At 38.3% G+C, this 21,470-nt stretch overlaps 1 protein-coding gene across 5 annotated transcripts in view; it reads right to left on the minus strand.

The window, feature by feature from the left end:
* lap (like-AP180) overlaps nt 1–21,470 on the minus strand; it is a 408,339-nt gene that overhangs the window by 24,881 nt on the left and 361,988 nt on the right. For 2 of the 5 annotated variants that reach the window (XM_067157201.2, XM_067157200.2), the window contains exons 13-16: nt 13,564–14,319; nt 5,665–5,809; nt 2,339–2,441; nt 2,080–2,136 (exon numbers count right to left, since the gene is read on the minus strand). In XM_067157201.2, coding sequence (XP_067013302.2) covers nt 2,080–2,136; nt 2,339–2,441; nt 5,665–5,809; nt 13,564–14,319 — 1,061 coding nt within the window. Of the gene's footprint in view, nt 1–2,079; nt 2,137–2,338; nt 2,442–5,664; nt 5,864–13,563; nt 14,320–21,470 lie in introns of all 5 variants that reach the window. The other 3 variants (XM_067157205.2, XM_067157204.2, XM_067157203.2) reach the window with 3 other exon arrangements.

Below are 21,470 nucleotides of genomic sequence, written 5' to 3' on the forward strand. Positions count from 1 at the left end.
TACAACCGTAACTATTTTTCATCCCATGGGAATACTTTTCCGATGTGGTGGGTTTAAAATTTTCCTACAAATTATTCCTTTATTTTTGCGCCGCGTGCATCATATTTTGCAGCTTTGTAGGCAACAAAGATAATCATCATGTAATGTTCCCCGCAACCACTGTTGACAACTCGGGTGGGTTACTTTCAATTAGAGAATGTTTTTGGCAGCAAAAGTAAGTAAGTAAGTAAGTAAGTAAGTAAGTGTACTCCAACAGTCACAACTTGTGTGTGCAACTAGTTGCAGCTATCCAAATATTCTGCTGTTATTGCACATGCCGAGTGTGATTTTGTTTTTTCTTCTTTCCCTTAAATCTTGACGTAAGTATTGGATGTCTAGAGCTACAGTCTAAAGCCTCCCTTGGCAACAGAAATCTCAATCCAGCAGCTGCTCGGCATTCCTGACCAGTAAAAATTAAGACAAAGCCAAAGATGCAATTTCTGTACTTTGCAGCAGGAGAGGAAGACTAGCGCTACGTGTGCAAACTGTTGGAAGTACATTTGCGAGGAGCATACAACATACTGTGAAGTGTGTGCTTTTGATGATCATGCAGCAGATTAGCACAGCAAGTGAAGAATTAGCAGGGCTCCATATACAGTGAATATACCCCTTTTATATTTCAAAACTCTGTACTAAGAAGGAATATGATTCTTATGTGAATATAAGGATCCAACCATGGAAACCTGATATGTGGACAAAGGAATATATATGCTAGGAAAAGAAAAAGTGCGCACACATATGAACTTTAAGTGTGTTTAGTAGTTTCTATTTGTCATGTATTCCGATTTCCTAGGACTTTTTTCGAGAATGAAGTTTATATTTCATATCCGGTCTTTAAGACTGTGCGTGACTAAGTGTTAAAATATATCCATGGCACTTGCTGCCCATCATGAGTCCCTATCCATGCTTTAATTACTCTATCCATCACCAAGTAATTGGATTCCTTGCTGCCATAAGTTATTGCACTAAGGGGGGCAACAATAGGGAGTGAGCTACCAATCATACCTTATTCATTTCTATGAAAAGGAAAATTGTGACTGTACTTGGGGATTTTACTGGAAAAGCCTGACGTGGCAGGGGGGAGCTAACTGGCTCTGGTTGAACACTCAACAAGTGAGACTATGTTGAGCTTTAATACCAATGGGCTTTTTTCGTTCTTTTAAATAGAAAGGCATGTAAGTCACTGGTAAGACCCCAATTAGAGTTTAGTTCTAGTGTATGGGACCCTTATCAGGATTATTTGAAGACTGATCGTAAACAGAGGCTGCTACGCCATGTAGACTGGATAGTTCAAACCTCCAAGAAAAAAATAACACTGCTGCACTCAAAGTACTGTAACTCAAAAAGATATCAACCTCAAATTTGTAACATGTACTCGCTAAGTTGCTTAGTAGTCTGTACCGTGATATTTTTCAAAGCAGTACCATTTGTGGTTCCATTTAATGATCTTTCTAAGCACAGAGTAGTACGAATATCCTGTTTACGACTTTCGTGTACCTATTGTATTCAAGTATGCAAGGAATTTTCTGTAGGGTTACTCCCTGTTTAGCATTAGCCGTTAATCATTAGAAATATCCAATTCACTAGCACTCAATACCCATGATAAACTTTCTGCACATAATTACAAATATTGGTATCAGTCTGCAAATTAATGCGCTACGCCATGTTCCTATCCGCAATGGAGCTTCAGTCAAATATCAGATATTGTTTTGTTAACTACATGAATGTTTAAAGAAAGATGTAGCAATAGTGATGGTTTCTAGTCCACAACTACACCATCTGGAATTCTGCCACACTTTCATCAATGATCAAGGAAATACTAGGTGAACAAAAGCAAGACTATGCCTTAATCACGGCTACCAGGCAGGCTTCAAATCTAGATGCTAATTTGTAGATTTAGTTTTTATTTATATAGTATATTTCACTAACGAGCTATAAATTAATACAACTGAATAGTTCTACTTCAGTCCATTCCCCGATAGTTGAGAGAAATAGAAGGAAAGAGAAGCAGCACTAGAGAAGCCAGATCTACATACTCACCAGGGTGGGCACTGGTTGGAACTGAACAGGCATACTCATTGCAGGCATTCCCTGGCCCTGAAATAGTCCACGACAATTGCTCCCGTCATGCATAATACAGCCACAGTGCACAACTAAATAAATGGTACTGTATTTATCTAAACCAAATCTAGCTACTCTTGTGTTCATTACTGATAAGATGAAATAAAAGGGGGGTAAAAAATATATGAAAGCAAAGTGCAAGGAAAGACTGTGCTCCAGCTTTTTGGTTCTAGTTTACCATTGGCCTGTAGCCTGCACCAGTAGTAGCAGCCATAGGCTGTGGGGTCCAGCCCGTGGCACCAGGCTTGGCAGCATTCTTCGGAGAATTCCACTGAACACCCCTGAAACAACGTACAAAGTAGAATTACTTCAATCTCTAAATAGTAAAATAATAATAGTAATAATGTCAGGTGGCTTCCAAAGAGGCCTTTGCAGGTCTTTCAAGCTGACTCTGTATATCAGTAACTTTATTTTGGAGAATTCAATCTAATCAACACTTGTCAATTGTATTGCAGCATTTTATTCTATCTCATTTACAGTAGGACTAGTTTTGAGCTGTTACTAAGACCATCCTTCAGTTAAAACTATAAACTCAAAAACTATACATCACAAACTCTAAAATATATAAATTACATTCCTTTTTTGGTTGAGTCTTCGTAGGACCGTGGTATTCAAACTTTGGTTGGCGTACCCCAAAAATCCAATTGTTTTACCTTCGTACCTCCCAAAGTAGGGGTATATTGCGATTATACCAGAAATAAATTATTGGTGGTGGATGCCAAATAACATTAGCTATAATAATAATGTTATTTGCTTTACGTCCCACCAACTACTTCTTTACGGTCTTCGGAGACGCCGAGGTGCCGGAATTTAGTCCCGCAGGAGTTCTTTTACGTGCCAGTAAATCTACCGACACGAGGCTGTCGTATTTGAGCACCTTCAAATACCACCGGACTGAGCCAGGATCGAACCTGCCAAGTTGGGGTTAGAAGGCCAGCGCCTTAACCGTCTGAGCCACTCAGCCCGGCAACATTAGCTATAAACATGATATTTTCTACAGCTTATCCTGCTTTCTCGAGCTCCCTGCACGCACTGAGGTATAGGCCGGGGATTTAAGGTCTCATGCCCTTCCTGACACCACAGGAAGGCGTTTTCAACTGAAAGTCCCATTCCAGCGACACAGGGAATTAAAGTAAGGTTGCCGGGATGACAGGCAGGCAGCAACTAAGCCGATGCACCATTCTGCTCCCCAATAACAATATACTGTGTAACTTTTTTTGATGATTACTAAAAAATAAAATCATGAATAAAATATATAAATAAAATTACTCAAAAACTTAATAACATTAATAAGCATAATTAACCGAAATGTCCGTAGTATGGGCGCCAGAGTTCACCAGAATGGATCCCTCGAATTTAGATAAGAGCATGATAAACTGTATATCCCAGGGCGTGTACATTTTGCTGCGTACTGGTACATCTGCTGCAGGCCTTACCTAACCTCCTGAAAACGACTAATTAGGTAGGAACTGCACCTAGGTTCATCAATAACACCGATTCTAAAATAGCTAACTATATTCTGAACAGATTCCGTGCATGAGCACCTCATCAACATACAACATTATACATATAATACACACATAAAATATTGCTGGAAGACTCCATATTTACAAGAACAACAAAAATGAAAATCGTGGGAAAACGAAAGCGAGAACTAAGCTACCATTTGTAGATAGTCCGATGAACAATGTACATGTATGAAGATAAATACCCTTCACCGTCTCTGTATCAATTCGACTTACCGATTCTCATAATCGGCAGTTATCACATCACACAGATACTGTACCTTGTACTACTGTGTTCACATATTTTAACACTTGTTGTAAAGATATATATACACACACGTCTGTCGATCCTCAACATAAATTTATGGAAAGTCTGAGATAGCTTTCACCAACATATAATGCTAGGCCGCCACAAGTGCTACAATACTTAATGCGCAAGCACTCTCCACAATCAGCCACTTTCTACGAACATAACAAGACTACGCTCCACGAACGTTTGAAGTCCAGTCCATTGCTGCCGTGTCACTCCAGTACCGTGTATCAGCACTACTTCCTTCCCGTACAGTGCGTCAGTTGTAGTTCTCTCATACAGTGTTACTGCTTGTAGTTGTAGTAGTTGTCTTCCTTCTAGTTCCTTTACCATCACCCATACAATGTCCCATACAATGTTCCTGGTTGCCGCCGTATGATCAACCTTTATAGACATCAACATCCCCCTCCTCTCAGATGATACGTCTGGATTGGTGCTTGCCCACCAATCATGAGTGATCTCTAGTCAAGACCAAGCCCTGAACTACTTCCTCCCAAGACAATAACAAACTCTGGGGTATATTCCATGAGTCACCAAATTTTCCTAATACAACAACAAGCTCATCTCATCAGGCTGGGATATATACATGACTCATGAATTTCCCGACACAAGTACATCACAACAAACACTGGGGTAGCCATATGACTCATTCACATTACCAGAGTTATTAAAGCAATGTTTTCCCACTCGTGCAAAACAAATTACTCATACCTACATATGTGGATATCTTCCAGCTTACCAATATAAATGGCAAAATATACAAATGAAATACTGATAATAATAATAATAATAATAATAATAATAATAATAATAATAATATAAATAATTTTAAAAATCGAATACTGACAATAATATCTCTAACTTCTACATATAATTCTGGGGTGTGATATATGTACTATCACAACTGTATATACATCGCTGTGGAAAGGGAAATTCATTACTCCTTCAGAGTCAAGTTTACAGAGGAAGCCCGAAATTGTGCGGTGAGCAATGCCCAAAGAACTGTTCTTGCTATTTTCAGTGCTTAATGATAGCCCAATTAATCTATCATTGAAGACTTCTATTCCCTTCTCAGGAAACGTGGCACACCTTCAAAAGGCAAATTGGAGTGAAATTAGGTTTTCATTGCCTAGTAATGATATATATAAACACACATGGCTAGAGCACGTAGAGGAGGCCACTGCACAGGCAGTGCCAATGTCCTTATGAAAGACTTTTACAAAATCTGTTGCCAGGTGTGCCAGTTACCAACTGATTAGCCCAAACAGGCACACTAGGGCAGAACACTGGCAACCAAGAATGAGTTGGCTGGAAAAAATATGATTTTCAGTAATGGACCAATCATACTGGAATTATACTAAGCTTTTTTTTTTTTAACTTAGGTTCTTATCTATGAATAAATAGATTTAGAAACTATTTGAAATAAAAAGAAAAGCTAAAATTTTTCAGGTTACCATCTCTTTTTCAGATATTTTCTGAATTTATTTGTTCATAAATTAGTTTTGAAAGACTGAAGAACTTAACAGTTATTTACTGAGTTGAAACTGAACAGAAATGGCTTCAAAATTTCACAAAATATACTAAGCATTGCTGCTGCTGTTATGAATTTCTCTGTACACAAAGTATTTAAAGAGAGTTAAGAAATCTTCCTGCAATAGTCCACAGGACTAAATAACTAGAGACTCTTACTTGACTGCTGCTGGGCCGCCCTTGTTGATGGAGAGATTCTGCGCCAGCGAGGCGAGACTGCTGTCGAGGTCGCCGGTGAGCACCTTACTGCCGCTGTCCGTCGCCTGTTGAGGTCCGCCGCTCATCCCCAGGGGAGCCCCTGCTGCTGAAATACCATGTGGCTGAATTGGTTGCAGCACATCTCCCAAGGCATCAAAACCTGGTGTGGCAGAATACAACCAACAAGCATCCGTCACCCATGCGATAGCCAACTAGCAAGCAGGCAGATTCCAAGGCCACTTGTCTACCGGAGACACACTGTTGCACAACAAGCCTAACCTACATCATCTACCAGCAATCACGACAAAAAAGTTTCCCGTAAACCGACAAACTTTGTCGAGTGGAACAGGGTCGACCTTCGTGGGTTGAATTTAACGTACCTACCGGGTTCCAGCCTGGTAACAAGTTCAACTAACCCTGCTGTATTTTTAACAAGCCACAGTTCATCTCATCCTAGATACGTTTTTGGGCTGGTGGTCTACCCGGAATTAGCATAAGCAAAGCAATTCAGCTTTTACCGACACCGTAACAAAGCAACCAGTGTAAGTCACATGCATTTTGGTGGATGGAAAGGCATGTTTTTGGAAGATGCTGATGTTTTGACATATTAGACCTATAAAGAGACTGTAAACAGAGCAATGGTGAATAATTCTGATGGGAAAACATCAATTAAAATTCTGAACACTGTTGAAAAGAGGAAATTTATTTCTTTTGATTTATTAGAACTCTCTCTCCTTTGTGGGTGGAGTGAAACATGCATTCATTATCTGTACTCCCTGCATGTCATAAAAGGCTACTAAGATAGGGCGACCATATTACTAGCATGAAAATAGAGAACGCTTATATTATTCACTGGGGCCATCTACGACCACGTTAAGTCCCGCTACATTTGGCAGTTTGCTTCGCTTTCTTGTGAGTGGGCCAGCTTGCATTCCTCTGTCCAGGTGGTACTTTGTATCCGTCAGCATCTTTTTGCAGAAGGGATCTCTACTGAAGGAGTCTTCAGGTTTTATATGCAGCATTTGGAGGTCTTCCTTGGTGTTCATAAACCAGGGCATTGTGGTTTTGGAATTGGAGTCAAAAAAAAAAAAAAAAGTGAAAGATCTGTCTAGTCAGCCTATTTCCATCCATTCGTTTAAGATGACATATCGTGCCCGTCTATTACGGATTGTTTTTGCAATTTTCTCTATTTTACTGTACACTTCTTTGCTGGACATTTTATAATGGGTTCCATTCTTGTAACTGGATCCCATGATACTTCTGACGATTTTGCACTCTTTCTCTCTCTAGTTCTTCAAGGAGTCCTTTATTAGCATTTAGGGATAGGGTTTCGACTGCATACATAACTACTGGCTTCAGAACACTTTCATAATAATGTACTTCAATATTTTGAGACAGACATTTTTTGTTGTAGATTGAGCACGACGTTCGATAGGTTATTTCAAGCTTGCGTACTCGTTCCTGAAGTGCTCCTTTGTCCAGTCCATTTTTCATTTTGATCTCACCTATATACTTAAATTTTTCTACTCTGTTGCTCTTCTGGAGTTTTGCTGGGGCATCTTTGATGTTGGTCATTACTTTGTTTTTTTCAAAAGATATCTGCAAGCCAGTTTGTTCAACAATTTCTAGATTTGGATCCTAGCAATTTCTACAGAGTTAGACAGAATGGAGATGTCATCAGCAAACGCTAGGCAGTCTATTATGATCCCCTTAGATTTTGTTCCCATTCTCAGAGGACTACAATCAGCTCATAATAATTTTGTTCTCCTGGTCCTAAAGATCTTTTAGAGCATGCAGTTGAAAAGCATCAGAGAGAGCCCATCTCCTTGCCCGACACCTGTTTTGACCTCGAAGGAATCTGATGGGCATCCTAGGAACTTTACTTTGGATTTTGTGTCAGTCAGGGTGGCTCTAATTAATGCCAGCAGTTTCAGGTCAACCCCAAATTCGTATATGTTTAGTAGAACCTTGTGGTCTATCGAATCGTAGGCCTTCTTAAAATTCCACAAGGATTGACATGTACTGTTTGGACCTGAGATTATGATGCCTGATGATAGTTTTGAGGTTGTGGATCTGTTCAGCAGTTGAACGACCCTTCCTGAAATACCATGTGGCTGAATTGGTTGCAGCACATCTCCCAAGGCATCATCATTAATTTATTATTATTATTCCCTATTTAAAATTAGAATTTAACATGAGCCACAGAGCTCCAAAAGAGGGTCGTTCATTTATAGAAAACTAATATATAAGGTTTTTTATTAATAATATATATAGTGTGTTTTACCCTCTACGAAGCACATAGAATCATTACTTACCACTGGTTTTTCTTGTTCTTTTTGTTATTTTCGTAAAATTTCCTCATACTTCCACTTTAGGACTGTCTTCTTTCTTGCGTTCATGTGTCACAGTTTCGAATTCTTTCCTGTTGGGTTCTTGGGTATGAAGTTATGTGAATTGATTTTCTGCCTGTATGTAGTCCATGTAGCTGCCAGCGGGTCAATATGGATTTCTGTGAGGTGATTTTGGGTGTCTACCAACCAGTGTATTTTGCATTGTCTGGTTCCATTGATGATGTGGAAGATTTCCTTGGTCAAGCAAGAGTTGTCCATTTGTGCTATATGCCCGCAGAATTACACATGTCTTTTTTTTTTTGCTAGGGGCTTTACGTCGCACACATGTCTTTTTCGTGCAAGTGAGGTGAATCGTTCAGTCAGCAAATGCAGTTCTTCTGAGCTTTTGCGCATCCAGATACCATCTTGAATCTTGGGTCCAAATGTTTTCCTCAGTATTTGTTCTATTTTCTCAACGTCCTTTTATTAATAGTATTAATAAAAATGGAAACTGTCCAGTACAATTCCATCTACAACATCTGGCTGGGAAAAAAGTCTTCAAACTTTATCGTAGGATCAATGATTTCAGTTATGCAGTTGATAGCAATTATATCAATACGATGGTTACTTCCACCCTCTGCTCAACAGTGGAACCTCAAGACTTTTTCTTCGAGACTGCTGCTAATAAAGATCTTTCCGCGTTATGAAGCTTAATGTGAAATAACTGTCCCGGAGGGTAGCTCCCGAGAACACTGGGGTTTCATACTCTCTACAGTACCTGCAGTGGCCTGTGCTCATACAATGTCCAGGAAGAGTGCGCACTGGGGTGACCATTGCCGTCATTTTCAGCTTGTCTCTCCATTCTGAGGATGACAGGATTTCACCACCCACGAGTTCGCAGATACTGTTCTTCATGAATTATTTAAATAAAATTGTAACATTTTAGTACCGACTGTGTGGACAATAGAAAAGAAATAAGAATTATATGTTAGTAAATGTCAATACGGAACCACTATGAAGTTCATTAAATGTAACTAGTTTCTAGTTTTTGCTCATATGTTGCGATTATCAGATTGTCATTCACATAACTGAGATCGTTTATTTTCTTGCTGCCAAGTCTTGAAGTACTTCCCTCTTGATGTATTACTGTATATATAGAATAGGAGAGGAAAAGAACGGAACATTGTCTCATTCTGACAACAGAAGAGATGATGTTCGAGAGAATGTTAATAGACTTATGTTCGAAGAGTACCAGGTAGCTCAGCATTGCTGCTCACCGAGAATAGCCTAGAGCTCGAACCATTTCAATTTAAACCCAAATTATACAGCCCTTGGCATATTTGTGGGACGATACTGTATGTCTAAATTATATTAGAAACTTGCCAAATGCTGCCATGAATAAGACCGATTAGTAATTACCGACGAAATTTCAACACCTGGTATAAAGATTTTATTGATGAACGGCAGGCACACACAAGAAAACAGAGTTCCACAACCAGAAACAATCTGGTAGGTGTTCTTTGGAAAAGTAATGTTGCTTTGTACTGAGCACTAGTTCAAACTGACAAAATATTGCATATAAGGCTATAAAATAAAGGTGAAACTAGTTTATATTCCACAATAGCATCTAATACACAATCTACAATAGCTTCTATGCTTTTCTACGGAAGAAAGTGTCTGCTCTGCTCTAACTGCTGCATAGGCTAAGACTAAAAGTAACTTATTTTATCTGTCTGCATCTATCTTGTGGCATTAGATGCCAGGGAAGTATTTTTTATTACAGATATGTAAATAATTAAATAAAAAACCAATAAGAATGAAGACAAGTTGTGCAATTTCTCCAAACAAGACAGAGTGGACTCAGAACCATGCAAATAAAGGAATGAAGAAATCAGAATCTGAACCAAGCAAGAAATATTTTAAGTAGAAATTTATCAAAATCCCAACACTATTCTAAGTTTCAATCTATAACTGAAAGAGAATGAGAAATATTATATTTACTGAAATAACTGCTACTCTTTGCAAAATAGAAACTTTGATCTTTTAATGTTGCTCCATTTTAAGAGCATTAAAATTTAATGATAAAAGCATCAGGCACCCATGATGTTTGAGATTACTTTATGCCATTGCCACTGACAATTTAATATAAGGTCGTTACTAATTTTATCTTATACTGCTCGTATTCAAACAAAAATTTTGTAATATAAATGTAGAGCCCCAGGTTACACTTACAAGCCATAGACTAAATTAGAAGCACTGCTTTTTTTCCTTCAACTTCCGATGGGATATAAAAAGAAAAGATACACTGACAAAATTATTTTATCACTTCCCCCACGTAATTGCCAAAGCGATTTAGGCACCTGTCGTATCGTGACACCAGCTTTCTGATGCCCCCTGTTAAGAGTCTGCTGCCAGTGAGGTAACTTGCGTCTCAAAAGCCTCCTTAATTTCTTAGTTTGTACACCACAGATGGAGGTTTAAGACCAGTGAACTGTCTACAACAATCCCAAACATTTCAAGGTTTTCTCTGTACATAATTGTGACTCAACACTTAGGATACCGGAAACTTTGTTCATGCTGGGTCCCGGATGCATTTTCTCCAAACCAACCAAAAAAGTTTAAAACAACACTGAGGAACAGGAACGCAATGACTGCTGTTTTTTTTGGACCATAAGATGTCTTGTTTGTGGACTTTATGGAGCAGGAGGCTGTCGACAAGCACATTACCTCACTGGCGACAGACTTCTTTGCAGAGGACATCGGAAAGCTGGTGTCGCAATACGATAAGTAATTAAATAGTTTTGGTGATTATATGAAAAGTAAGTATGAAACTACTAAACTTTTAGTGATGAAATAATTTCATGTCAATGTGTTTCTTTTATAGCCCCATCAGAGGTTGGAGAAAAAAAAAAAACCCAGCCTTCGTAGTGTTTCATTAATTATGAAAATGGTCTGAAATCACTGCTCACCAGGCTCCACGAAAATATTAAGAGAAGTCTTGATATATTGATACGTAATGAATAAGAATCAATTTTCACATTCTTGACATTTCATTAAAACTTGTATTATGCATCACCAGAGGAAATAAAGACTGTGCTAACAATGCAGCAAAATGTCAAGTATTTCAGGCAGAAAGTATATTTTAGGATTCCAGCAAGATATAGCAGATACTTTAGATTAAGGAGGTCAAATGAACTGTATTCCTATTGACTTATCCAAGTATTTTAATAAGGTACATCATGGGAGATAACCAACAAAAATGAGTGCAACTGGACTAGACAAAGGAGTGGCTGAAAGGGTGGCTACATTTCTAGAAAATAGAACTCTTGACAAGTAGAGTAGGTGAAGTGTTATCTGATTCTGTAATGATTAAGAGGGTTGTCCCACAGGACAGTATTATTGGACCTTTATGTTACGAGGTCTAGACGCTCAGTAATGAGCAAAACGATGACTATTATGTTTTCTTATACATGTAAGATATGAGTACAGATCTGGAATCACAGATGAGGATATTTACGGATGTTATACTGTATAGAGTAGTAAACTAACAGCAGGATAGTGAGCGGCTGCAATGGCACTTAAACAATGTGGTGAGATGGACAGTAGACAACGGTATGAATGTAAATGGGATGAAAATTCAAGTTGTTTCACCAAGAGGGAAAATCCCGTCAGTTTTGATTATTGTGTTGATGGGGCGATAGTGCCTCATGGGGAACAATGTAAGTACCTAGGTGTTAATATAAGGAATGATCTTCATTGAGTTAATCATTAACTAACTAGTTGAGAAAGGTTATGGATCTCTTCACATGGTTACGAGAGTATTTACAGGTTGTAGTAAGGCTGTAAAGGAGAGGGCACGTAAGACTCTGGTAAGACCGCAGTTAAGAGTATGGCTCCAGTGTACGGGACCCTCACCAGAACTATCCGATACGAGAACTGGAAACAATTCAAAGGAAAGCAGCACGATTTGTTCTGGGTGATTTGCGACAAAGGAGTAGAGTTACTAAAATGCTGCTGCAAACTTTGGGCTGGGAAGACTTGGAAGTAAGGAGACGAGATGCTTGACTATGTGGTATGTCAACTAAGGTTAGGTAAATGGAGAATCCCACCTTACAACACTTATTTGCTTTTTTTATTGCTAGTGTATGTAAACAATCCAGCTTAAAATCTAATTACAATGTTAAAAATATACATTTCATTCCTAATATGGAACATCTTCAGCTAAAAAGATACAAAAATTGGCATAAAGAAAAACACCTATAAGATAAAATGTTCATGTTGAGTTAAAACCTCAACAAGTCAATGTTCGAGTTTGAAATTAAATCTGACGTAAGAGATCTTTTTTCAAAAGCTGGAGAATTATGTACTTTTAGTATCTTGAAGAAAGACTTAAAATGTGAAATTTTAAAGTACAATTATAGGGGGAAACTCCTAAAGAATAACCGAACTTGAGTTGATTTTTTAAAGATAGCCGGTCCCGCTATGTTTACTTTTCCCCTTGCGCCATGCCGTCAGCTGACCGAGTATAGGAATGAAACATGTACTTTTTAATATTATAATTAGATTTAAAGCTGGATTATGTTACATAAATACACAGACTAGCAATAAAAAACAAATAAGTATTGGAAGGTGGGATTCTCCATTCAACCTAACAGTCGAGTTGATCCCAATACGGGACAAAAAATGAGATTTATAAGTTATGTGGTATGTTTCGAGCTGTTGGTGGAGAGTTGGCATGGAATGACATACGTAGAAGAATAAGCTTGGGCAGAGCTTTTAAAAGTAGGAAAGATCCATCATATGAAGGTAAAGTAAGAATTAAAGGAGAGATTGGGACAAATATTCATTTATAGGCCTGAGGAAAAAGGGATTGGAATAAATTATCAAGGGAAATATTTGAGTAAATCTCCAATTTTGTTGAAAATATTTAAGAAAAAGGCAGTTAAAAAATTGTAATGGAATTATGAGGGAAACAACTGATAGGGAATCTGCCACCTGGGTAACCATCCTAAATGCAGATCATTGATGACTGACAAATGTTTCAATAGCTTAGTTCCTCCCACAGGCAAAGTGCAACACAACCATTCAAGTTATTTCAACTCTGCATTACAAACCATTGGTAAGGAGCAGTCAGCAGTGATGTAACATCACTTAAGTTAAAACATCTAGATCTCAAAAACATTTACTTTTTAAATTTTGTATGGTTATTTGGGGCCTTCATACTAGTTAGAGCAGATTAGATAGAAGTAAGGAATCCTATGAAGTCCTGTAGGTCTTTCCAATATGTTATTACAGATTCAATTTCAACAAACATTAAATTATAGATATATTAACTAAGAATTATATGCTCTCATTTGCACTCCATTCAAGTTTAGAGACAGAATAGCAGCATATTTCAATAAATATTGTAATAGTTAAGAGACAAGTTCCAAAAGCCAAAGACAAGACAGGAAAATGAAGAAGCCACAAGCAGAAATGTACGAGCAAGCAAGATGCAGCACTACACAGCAGAACACCATTCAATCGTCACCTGTCATGCCCAGTCCTTGCTTAGCTGGAGAGCCGTAACCAAGAGGGGCGCTACCGGCCGCTTGGCCGAACACCATTCCGCTTCCTCCTCCTGCCTGCGCTTGCATGTCAAATCCACCAAACCCTGCCATTCCCATCGCACCTGCACCGTAGCCGGGAGGCATGCCCGTCTGCGGGGGAGTGGTGCTCACCGGCGGCTGAGCTCTGGTCGGAGATCCGCCCAAGGCGGCCCGGATGCTGTCATTCAAATCATCGAAGGCGCTCTTAGAGGCCGCGGAAGACGGGCGGCCGGGAGAGCCGCTCGCCGGTATCGGGGACATGGTACGAGGCGAGCCGCTGCCAACCAAGGCCGCGGGTGGAGGAGGACGAGGGGGAGGTGGTGAAGTCACTTTGGAGGCAGCCATTGCAGGAGTAGGACCAGAGCTGGGAGGTACAGAAGACGGGGCAGGGAAACCAGCGGCAAACTGGGCATTGGTCAAATCCTCGCCACCTTGCAGCTTTGTATCGTCGCCCACCTGTGGCTTGCTGTCCATGGTGAAGGACATGGCCTCTGTAGGCTGCAAGACAGCACCATCCCCCGTGACATCCCCAAACAAGTCTGTGGTGCTCTGCCCACCAGCCGGAGCTACAGAACCAAAATCTCCCCCAAAAAAGTCAGTTCCCCCATCAACAACAGGCGGCACGGAGGAGGAGGCAGCAGGAGCCGGGCTAAAGTCTGACATGAACGGATTCGGAGCGGCCATCCCAGCAGTCGCAGCTTGCAGAGAGAGACAACACATCATGTAGAGTTACAAGCCTCGAATGAGGGTGCCACCTTCCACATATTAACTCACTTCAAGAAGTACTTGCATTTCAATATTAAAAAAAAAGTATTGTAATGTTTTGATTTATGTTTTCACAGCTCAGAAAATTTTATATGACAAGTCTTCAGAATTTATGTATGTCATGCGAGAAATGAAACAAGTCTTAAGTCTTCAGTTCAGAGGCTGGTCAGAACCTGAAAGATATGCAGTTTTAAGAAAACTGGAAAGACAGAGTCAAAATTACAGTAAAAACTACAGGTAAATTTTATATTTAGCAAATGACTGCTTTGTTTCATCAGAACATTACTGGTGTTCTGAGGAGCAAAGCAAGATCTTTGGAAAGTGTCAAGTTCACCAGTTGTTTGTCTCATTTTGCAGGGAATGCACCTTCAACACTATAGTGTCAAGGCTAATCTAGTCACCTGCAGCAGCTGATAAATTAGAGGCTTTTCAAAACATCAACTCTTGTTTTCCAATGTAAGTAGCAATAACAAGTATTATACTAGCATATTTTTCTGGTAAGCACATCTTTGAATAGATTACAATTGAGCAACGGGAAACTACCTCACTCCTCATTTCCCTAGTACGCCTCTTCAGTGATGCCCAGGCCATCTATGACAGCTGATGGCGGAGCTGTTGAGGATCCAACCAGCCTTCGGGCTGAGGACTCAACATACATACATTTCAATTTAAAGCTGATCACTGTATTATCATTTGCATTTAAATTCTAAGGCTAGTAATCCCTTGAGTAATAAATTTCATGATTACAGATCTGTATTGACGACGAATAACACAGAGTGGTTCACTTTGTTAAGACTATATTGTATACTTGTTCACTTCATTTTAAAAGAATATACAGTTATGAGTAAACACAGTGGAACATGTTTTGTCCTCATTTCAGGGACATCTTCAGCTACAAATTCACATTAGAATACAGATTCAAATATTTTTAATAAAGATATACATAAGTGGAATATTAACCTTTAAAGATGTTAAACATTAAGTACAACAGTGTCAGTTATTCAGTATGTCTTAAAATCCGTAATGTTTGTTTTCTTATAAAAATTATCAGAATGCCTAGGTTTTTTTTTTTTTTTTTTTTTTTGCTATTGGCTTTACGTCGCACCGACACAGATAGATCTTATGGCGACGATGGGACAGGAAAGGGCTAGGACTGGGAAGGAAGCGGCCGTGATCTTAAGGTCCAGCCCCAGCATTTGCCTGCTGTGAAAATGGGAAACCACGGAAAACCATCTTCAGGGCTGCCGACAGTGGGGTTCGAACCCACTATCTCCCGAATACTGGATACTGGCCGCACTTAAGCGACTGCAGCTATCGAGCTCGGTAATGCCTACGTTAAGGCAAATATATTGCTGTTGTCATAGAACATACTCAACACATTAAAATGGAGTTTTCTTCAAGACATTTCACCACTATTCATTCTTTGAAGTGTTCTCCAGTTCAAATAGACCCTATCATATATTCAAATGTACTCATTTTCAGTTCCCCTCGTCCAGCTCCTGCCATGTTGGTGGCACTTCTCCGTCGCCTCTCCTTCCACCACTCCTCTTCATTAATTGTATTCCAGTCCAGTCTTTTTCTTATACTGTTCTTGACAAGTCCATCTTGCTCTGGGTTTCCCCTCTTGCCCTCTTTCCTTCTATCTCAGCCTCCAACACTTATTTTCTTCCCTCCTCCATGCTCATAACATAACCAAACCATCTCAATTTATTCTTCATTCTATCACTCAGTTTTCCTACCCCATTTCTTCTCCCACCTCAACATTTCTTACTCTGTCTCTTCTTGACGTCCCTACCGTACTCCTCAGGAACTTCATCTTGTGGCCTGAATTTTACTCTCGCCTCTTGCTGTCAAAGTCCAAGTCTCTGATGCATACATTAATACAGGGGTATAGTACATCTTGTACATTATCTCTTTACATTTCATACGAATACATTCTGATTATTGTTTTCATAAAACAGTGCACGTTATAAACTTCACAGCCACTCACTTTGTTTTATAATTGAAAATTCGTTGTTTTGAACAACAATTTAATCTGTGATTTTAATTGGATTTCATGCTTCATATCACGTTCACGTCGCACCATTTTAACATTGAAGATTGACAAGACGCCATCACGCCACGTCACAGGATACAGACTTTTTTATTCACTTATTTCAACGTGTCCTCGCCTTATTTTTAATGTTTTGTATTTTTGACTGAAGATGTCCCACAAGAGGACGAAACATGTTTCACGAGTATAATTTAATGTAGTCTTTTTAATAATAAAGACAATTACAGTATTGTAAAGGTGGAATTATAAATTCAAATTTTCACAAGTTCATAAAACATTACAGATTTTAAGACTGAGTAAAACGGTGTCAGTCAGTTACTCTTGATGTTTAACATCTTTAAAGGTTAATATTATTCTGCATATGAATATTCTTTTAAATATTGGAATCTGTATTCTAATGTGAATTGGTAGCTTTAAGATGTTCTTGAAACGAGGACAAAAGAACTATGTTAATGGAACTGTATATTCCTTTAAAAATAAGTGAATATATTATTATAGTATTGAAAATGAGGACCATACTCAAAGTGTTTTTTCAACATACAGCAGTTCTATCTGTATTTGCTAAGCTTCCGTAACTGACCACTTAGAGAAGTGTCTAGGTAGTCTGCTTAATTTTTTTTTGCTTTGGAGGAAGTGACAGATGATTGACATATAGCATGGCAACTCCTAGAATTACTGCTGACTCAAAGAACAAGGAAGAAAGTGCAGTTTAATGCAAAGATAAAAATTAATTGTAGCAATGTTCCTAAAGCAACAAATACAAGCCCTTGATTGTCATTTGGTGTCTAAACAAGACTGTGTAGGGTTTGTTCCAATTAGAGTACATCTCAGGGCATAAATGTGAATTTTTGAAGACCTGTGTGTGCTGTGATGCGATATAATGCTAGTACTCCTGTACTGGAAAGAGACATTAAAAGAACATGTTTTAGTCAATTAAATGATGTGTTTATAAGCTCTACACCATATCAAAGAATTTATTAAACTCTGAAGAAAAGTGTTTCTATTAAGACTAATTTTGTATTGGAAGAACATTTTATCTTCCTACAACACTTAACATGTAAAAATAGGGTGTAAACACAAGGTATTAATATTTCAAGATAAAGAACAATGTTTTGTAAAATATACATAAAATGTGTGCGAAAACTACTCGTCCTCCTTAATTATTTGTAAGAACACAAACTACAGGAAAATACAAAATCATGTCACAAATGTGTTTTTGAAACAGCTCTTTACATAGTGTTCCCAAGTAGCAAATATTTAAGAAAAATATCATTTCAGCAGTCTGCCTATTCAATGCATATATAATTGATTAAATCTGCAACATGTTCCTTCCGTTAAGGGACATTAGCTAGAATAAATCGCACATTCCTCAGCAGAGGAGATTCTTTTCTGCGCATCGGGGACAATAACAAGGAAACGGATTCAATTCTACACATAACTTTCCTGCTTCAGCCCCATGTTGACTTTGAATCCTGAAGCGTTCATTCTCAAATGCAAAGGAATGTAAAGGAATGTCTATGAAAGATCTTAAGGATCCAAGAAATATTTTAAATCAAAGGTTTTTGTTCACATCAATGTTCATCTTACGATTTTACAAATACAAATGTTAGTTTCCAGGAACTCCGTCATTAAGAATTTTAATGAACAATTCACATCTATTTTAATGCCTATATGACTTGAATCTTTCAGAAAGTTTGCTAATACTTTATTTTAAATGTCCTTGTGTATAAAAGTGTTTTTAATTTGTCTTACCAATCGTGTAATGTAATTTTTGTATCTGATATATTGCGATTTATTCTAGCTGATGATGTCCTTTAGGGAAAGAAACATGTACTAGATTGAATAAATTATATATGTATTGAATAGGCAGACTGCTTAAATATTAAGTTATTCTTAAATATTTGCCACTTTATTTTATAGTCAATATGGGATTTTATCAAAACTGAAGCTGTTAAAGCTTGTTACATGTAGTGTTCCCAACACAAGCACTTCCTGGATGATTAATAACATTAAAAAGAAGAAAAAAAATCATCCTTTAGATGTAATATCATCAAAGTAGGTGGCAACCCTTATCATATTAAATTTCATTAATCTTTGCTTTGCTTTTTCCTCTGTTTCCAAATCTCTGCTTTCAGGACAACTGAGAACCAAAATCATGATATACCAGAAAAAAATGGAAGCACCAAATACCGGAAGATTAAGGAAAAAACAGACCACGCACGCCATCTCAGGTTAGCAAACCAGTGGACATACAATCCCAAGTGCAGGCCAGGCTACAGGTGAGGCATGCAGTACATGTGCGGCCCCACTGGTTTACCCTATAAACTCGCAGTACCACTAGCTTCCACATGGGACTTAGGACCAGGGTTATAGGAGTCTTCAAAAGTTTGGATCAATACTAATGATGCTTCAAGATCTTTGAATCAATGTATTCGTAACTTTGAACAGGAAAGAAACTATTAAAAACTTCCAATGACAAGAATTTAATATATCTTTAACTACAGCTTATCTTTTGAGATGCCAGAATGCCATGCATCCATACAAGTTATAAAACCAATATTAGTATGCCTGTGCAAGTATATTTTGAGAGCACCCCAACAACATTGAACTCTTAAATACCAGTTTATTTCCCCTCTTAATACCCTCCCGATTGCTGATTACATTCACTCGTAATGCTCTTATAGACAGTTTCACTACTTTGAGCAACAATTGAGAAACCCTCAGATATTGCATGACCAATTGAATCCAGCTGCTCCATTAACAGAATAACTGCACCTTAGAAGATAGATTTTCCATTTTACTAGAAAAGTTTTTACTTTAACCGGAGGAGTTTTAGACCAGAGGACATTTTACCTCAACATCAACACTTGTGTTTTTCTCAGTTTTATTTGTATGAGTATTTTATTTACATTTTATGGCCTTTATTGGACCACTCTAGCCAACTTTATACCAGGAATTTTTCAGTTTCCTGTCAGCCCAGTACTTCTTCATTCTCTCTGATCTTATCCTTCTTTCTTCATCGGAAATCACCCTTCCTATTGTCTGTCGATTCTGATTTGCAGTCTGGTTTGCTTGTCTGCGAGTTTCTTGATTTTGTCGGTTTTGTTTCTGACGACTTCCACTGTAATTTGTAGTTCATCCATACCTTCCTTGATTTCTGTAATCCACTTAATGTTGCACTTACTATTTCATAATTTTTCTACTATTCTCCTGATTATCCTGTTCTCTGGTGTCCTGATTAGATGTCCAAAAAATGAAATGTGTTTCTTCCTGATTGAGCTCATTACTGGTTCTATTTCCTTGTAGACTGTTTCATTAGAAGCTACTCTCCAGTGTCCATCTTTCATATGATTTGTTGATGCACGTTCTAATGATTCTTCTCTCTATCTTGAGTATTTTGTCTATTTGTGCAGTGTGTATATGTAACATTTTAAGCTTTCTACTGAAAATTGCTTTTAGATAAGCCAAAACATGTCTAGACATTGTCCCATTTAACACAGGTGGATACTTTTGCATTGAAAAGGAGGATAAAGAATTTTAGATTTGTAAAGTGATAGCCGTCAATATGAAATGAGCTTTATAACATGCAAATAGTTGTCACGTTGCAAACTTTAGGATGGGAAGATTTGGAGTAAGAATACAAGCTGATCAGGATTTCTCCTTCACCCACCATACATACAGCTAGAGATTTCCAAACCCAATACCCTTCCTTTAACTTATATAAGTTTGCTTCACACTCTACAACAGACAGCTCGGCAGGTTTTTTCAACAGTTATCGATTATTACAAGTTTCCTGTTAGCCACAGAGCCATATTAACCCATTCACTGCCAAACCCGTATATATATATATTACTGAACGCCATGCCACGTCCACCAAACCCATATATTTAAGTTTTGGTGCAGTGTGTACTTCACCGATCTCACAAATGAACGCGATATAATGTCATCCTCAAAGAAGTTCTGTACTGCAGATATACCACTCCATTTCGCGTGTTTTGAAAGAGATCTGGTGTTATTTGACCTTCGTTGGAGTGGAAGATCTTTCCCGCTAACGTATGCCATCATGGCGTCTTGAAGCATACATTCATCTGTTGTTGAAAAGAAATTGAATGTTTCCTCATAAAAAGTGATTCTGGAGAGCTATATTTTGAAAATGAAGATGGAGAATATCTAAGTGGCGATATTGAACTACAAGAAAGTGCGGGACAGTAATGATGAATCTCGTGCAGAATAGTCGCTCGTCACCCCTTCCTCGGATAAATTATTCTTTTCCCAAATATAAATGTTTTTGATAATACCAGTTCTAGGATCAACAATATATTTCAGTAATAGCATCACCGAGCGGAGTAGCCGCCCGTATTAACATGTTACAGCTATGGAGCCAAGCTCTGCATTCGGCAAGCGAGTGGGTTCAAACACCACTGTTAGCGGTCCTGAAAATGTGGGTTTTCTTTTTTGTGGTTTCCCTTTTGCACTCTTGCACTCCCAAGCAAATGTCGGGACAGTTCCTATTCATATACCACAGCCGATTCCTTCCACTTCCTTACCCAGTTTCATTCACCATCATTTCATATTCATTATCTTAACTGAGGTTTGCGTCTGGAAGAGCATCCGGTCTTAAAAATATGGTGTAAAATACAATCTCACTTCATATCCAACACCGTATTGGGTTGCGGGGCTAAGGGGACGATATGCATTCCATTAATAGTATCAGTAAATGTGTATCTGTCGAAGTGCTTCTTCCTAAAAAAAAAAAAAAAAAAACTTCACGAACAATCTATTGATCCAAAACTTCTGAAGGGGATGGAAGAATGGACTGATAAATTCTCGTTATAAGAGTGAACATCAATTCTACAGGGAAACAAAGTAATGGAAGCAGTGGTAAACACCAATCACTTGTTTACACCATTCATTCCCTAGAGCCCAAAACAAATTCTGGGAGTGACTGAGAGGTCTGTTAATTTTTACAAGTAAGTCCATATGTACATTGCACCAACCAACAGTACCATCCAGTGCTTCAAACTATGTATT

This window comes from Anabrus simplex, chromosome 13 (genome assembly GCF_040414725.1).
Source record: "Anabrus simplex isolate iqAnaSimp1 chromosome 13, ASM4041472v1, whole genome shotgun sequence".
Lineage (NCBI taxonomy): Eukaryota > Metazoa > Arthropoda > Insecta > Orthoptera > Tettigoniidae > Anabrus > Anabrus simplex.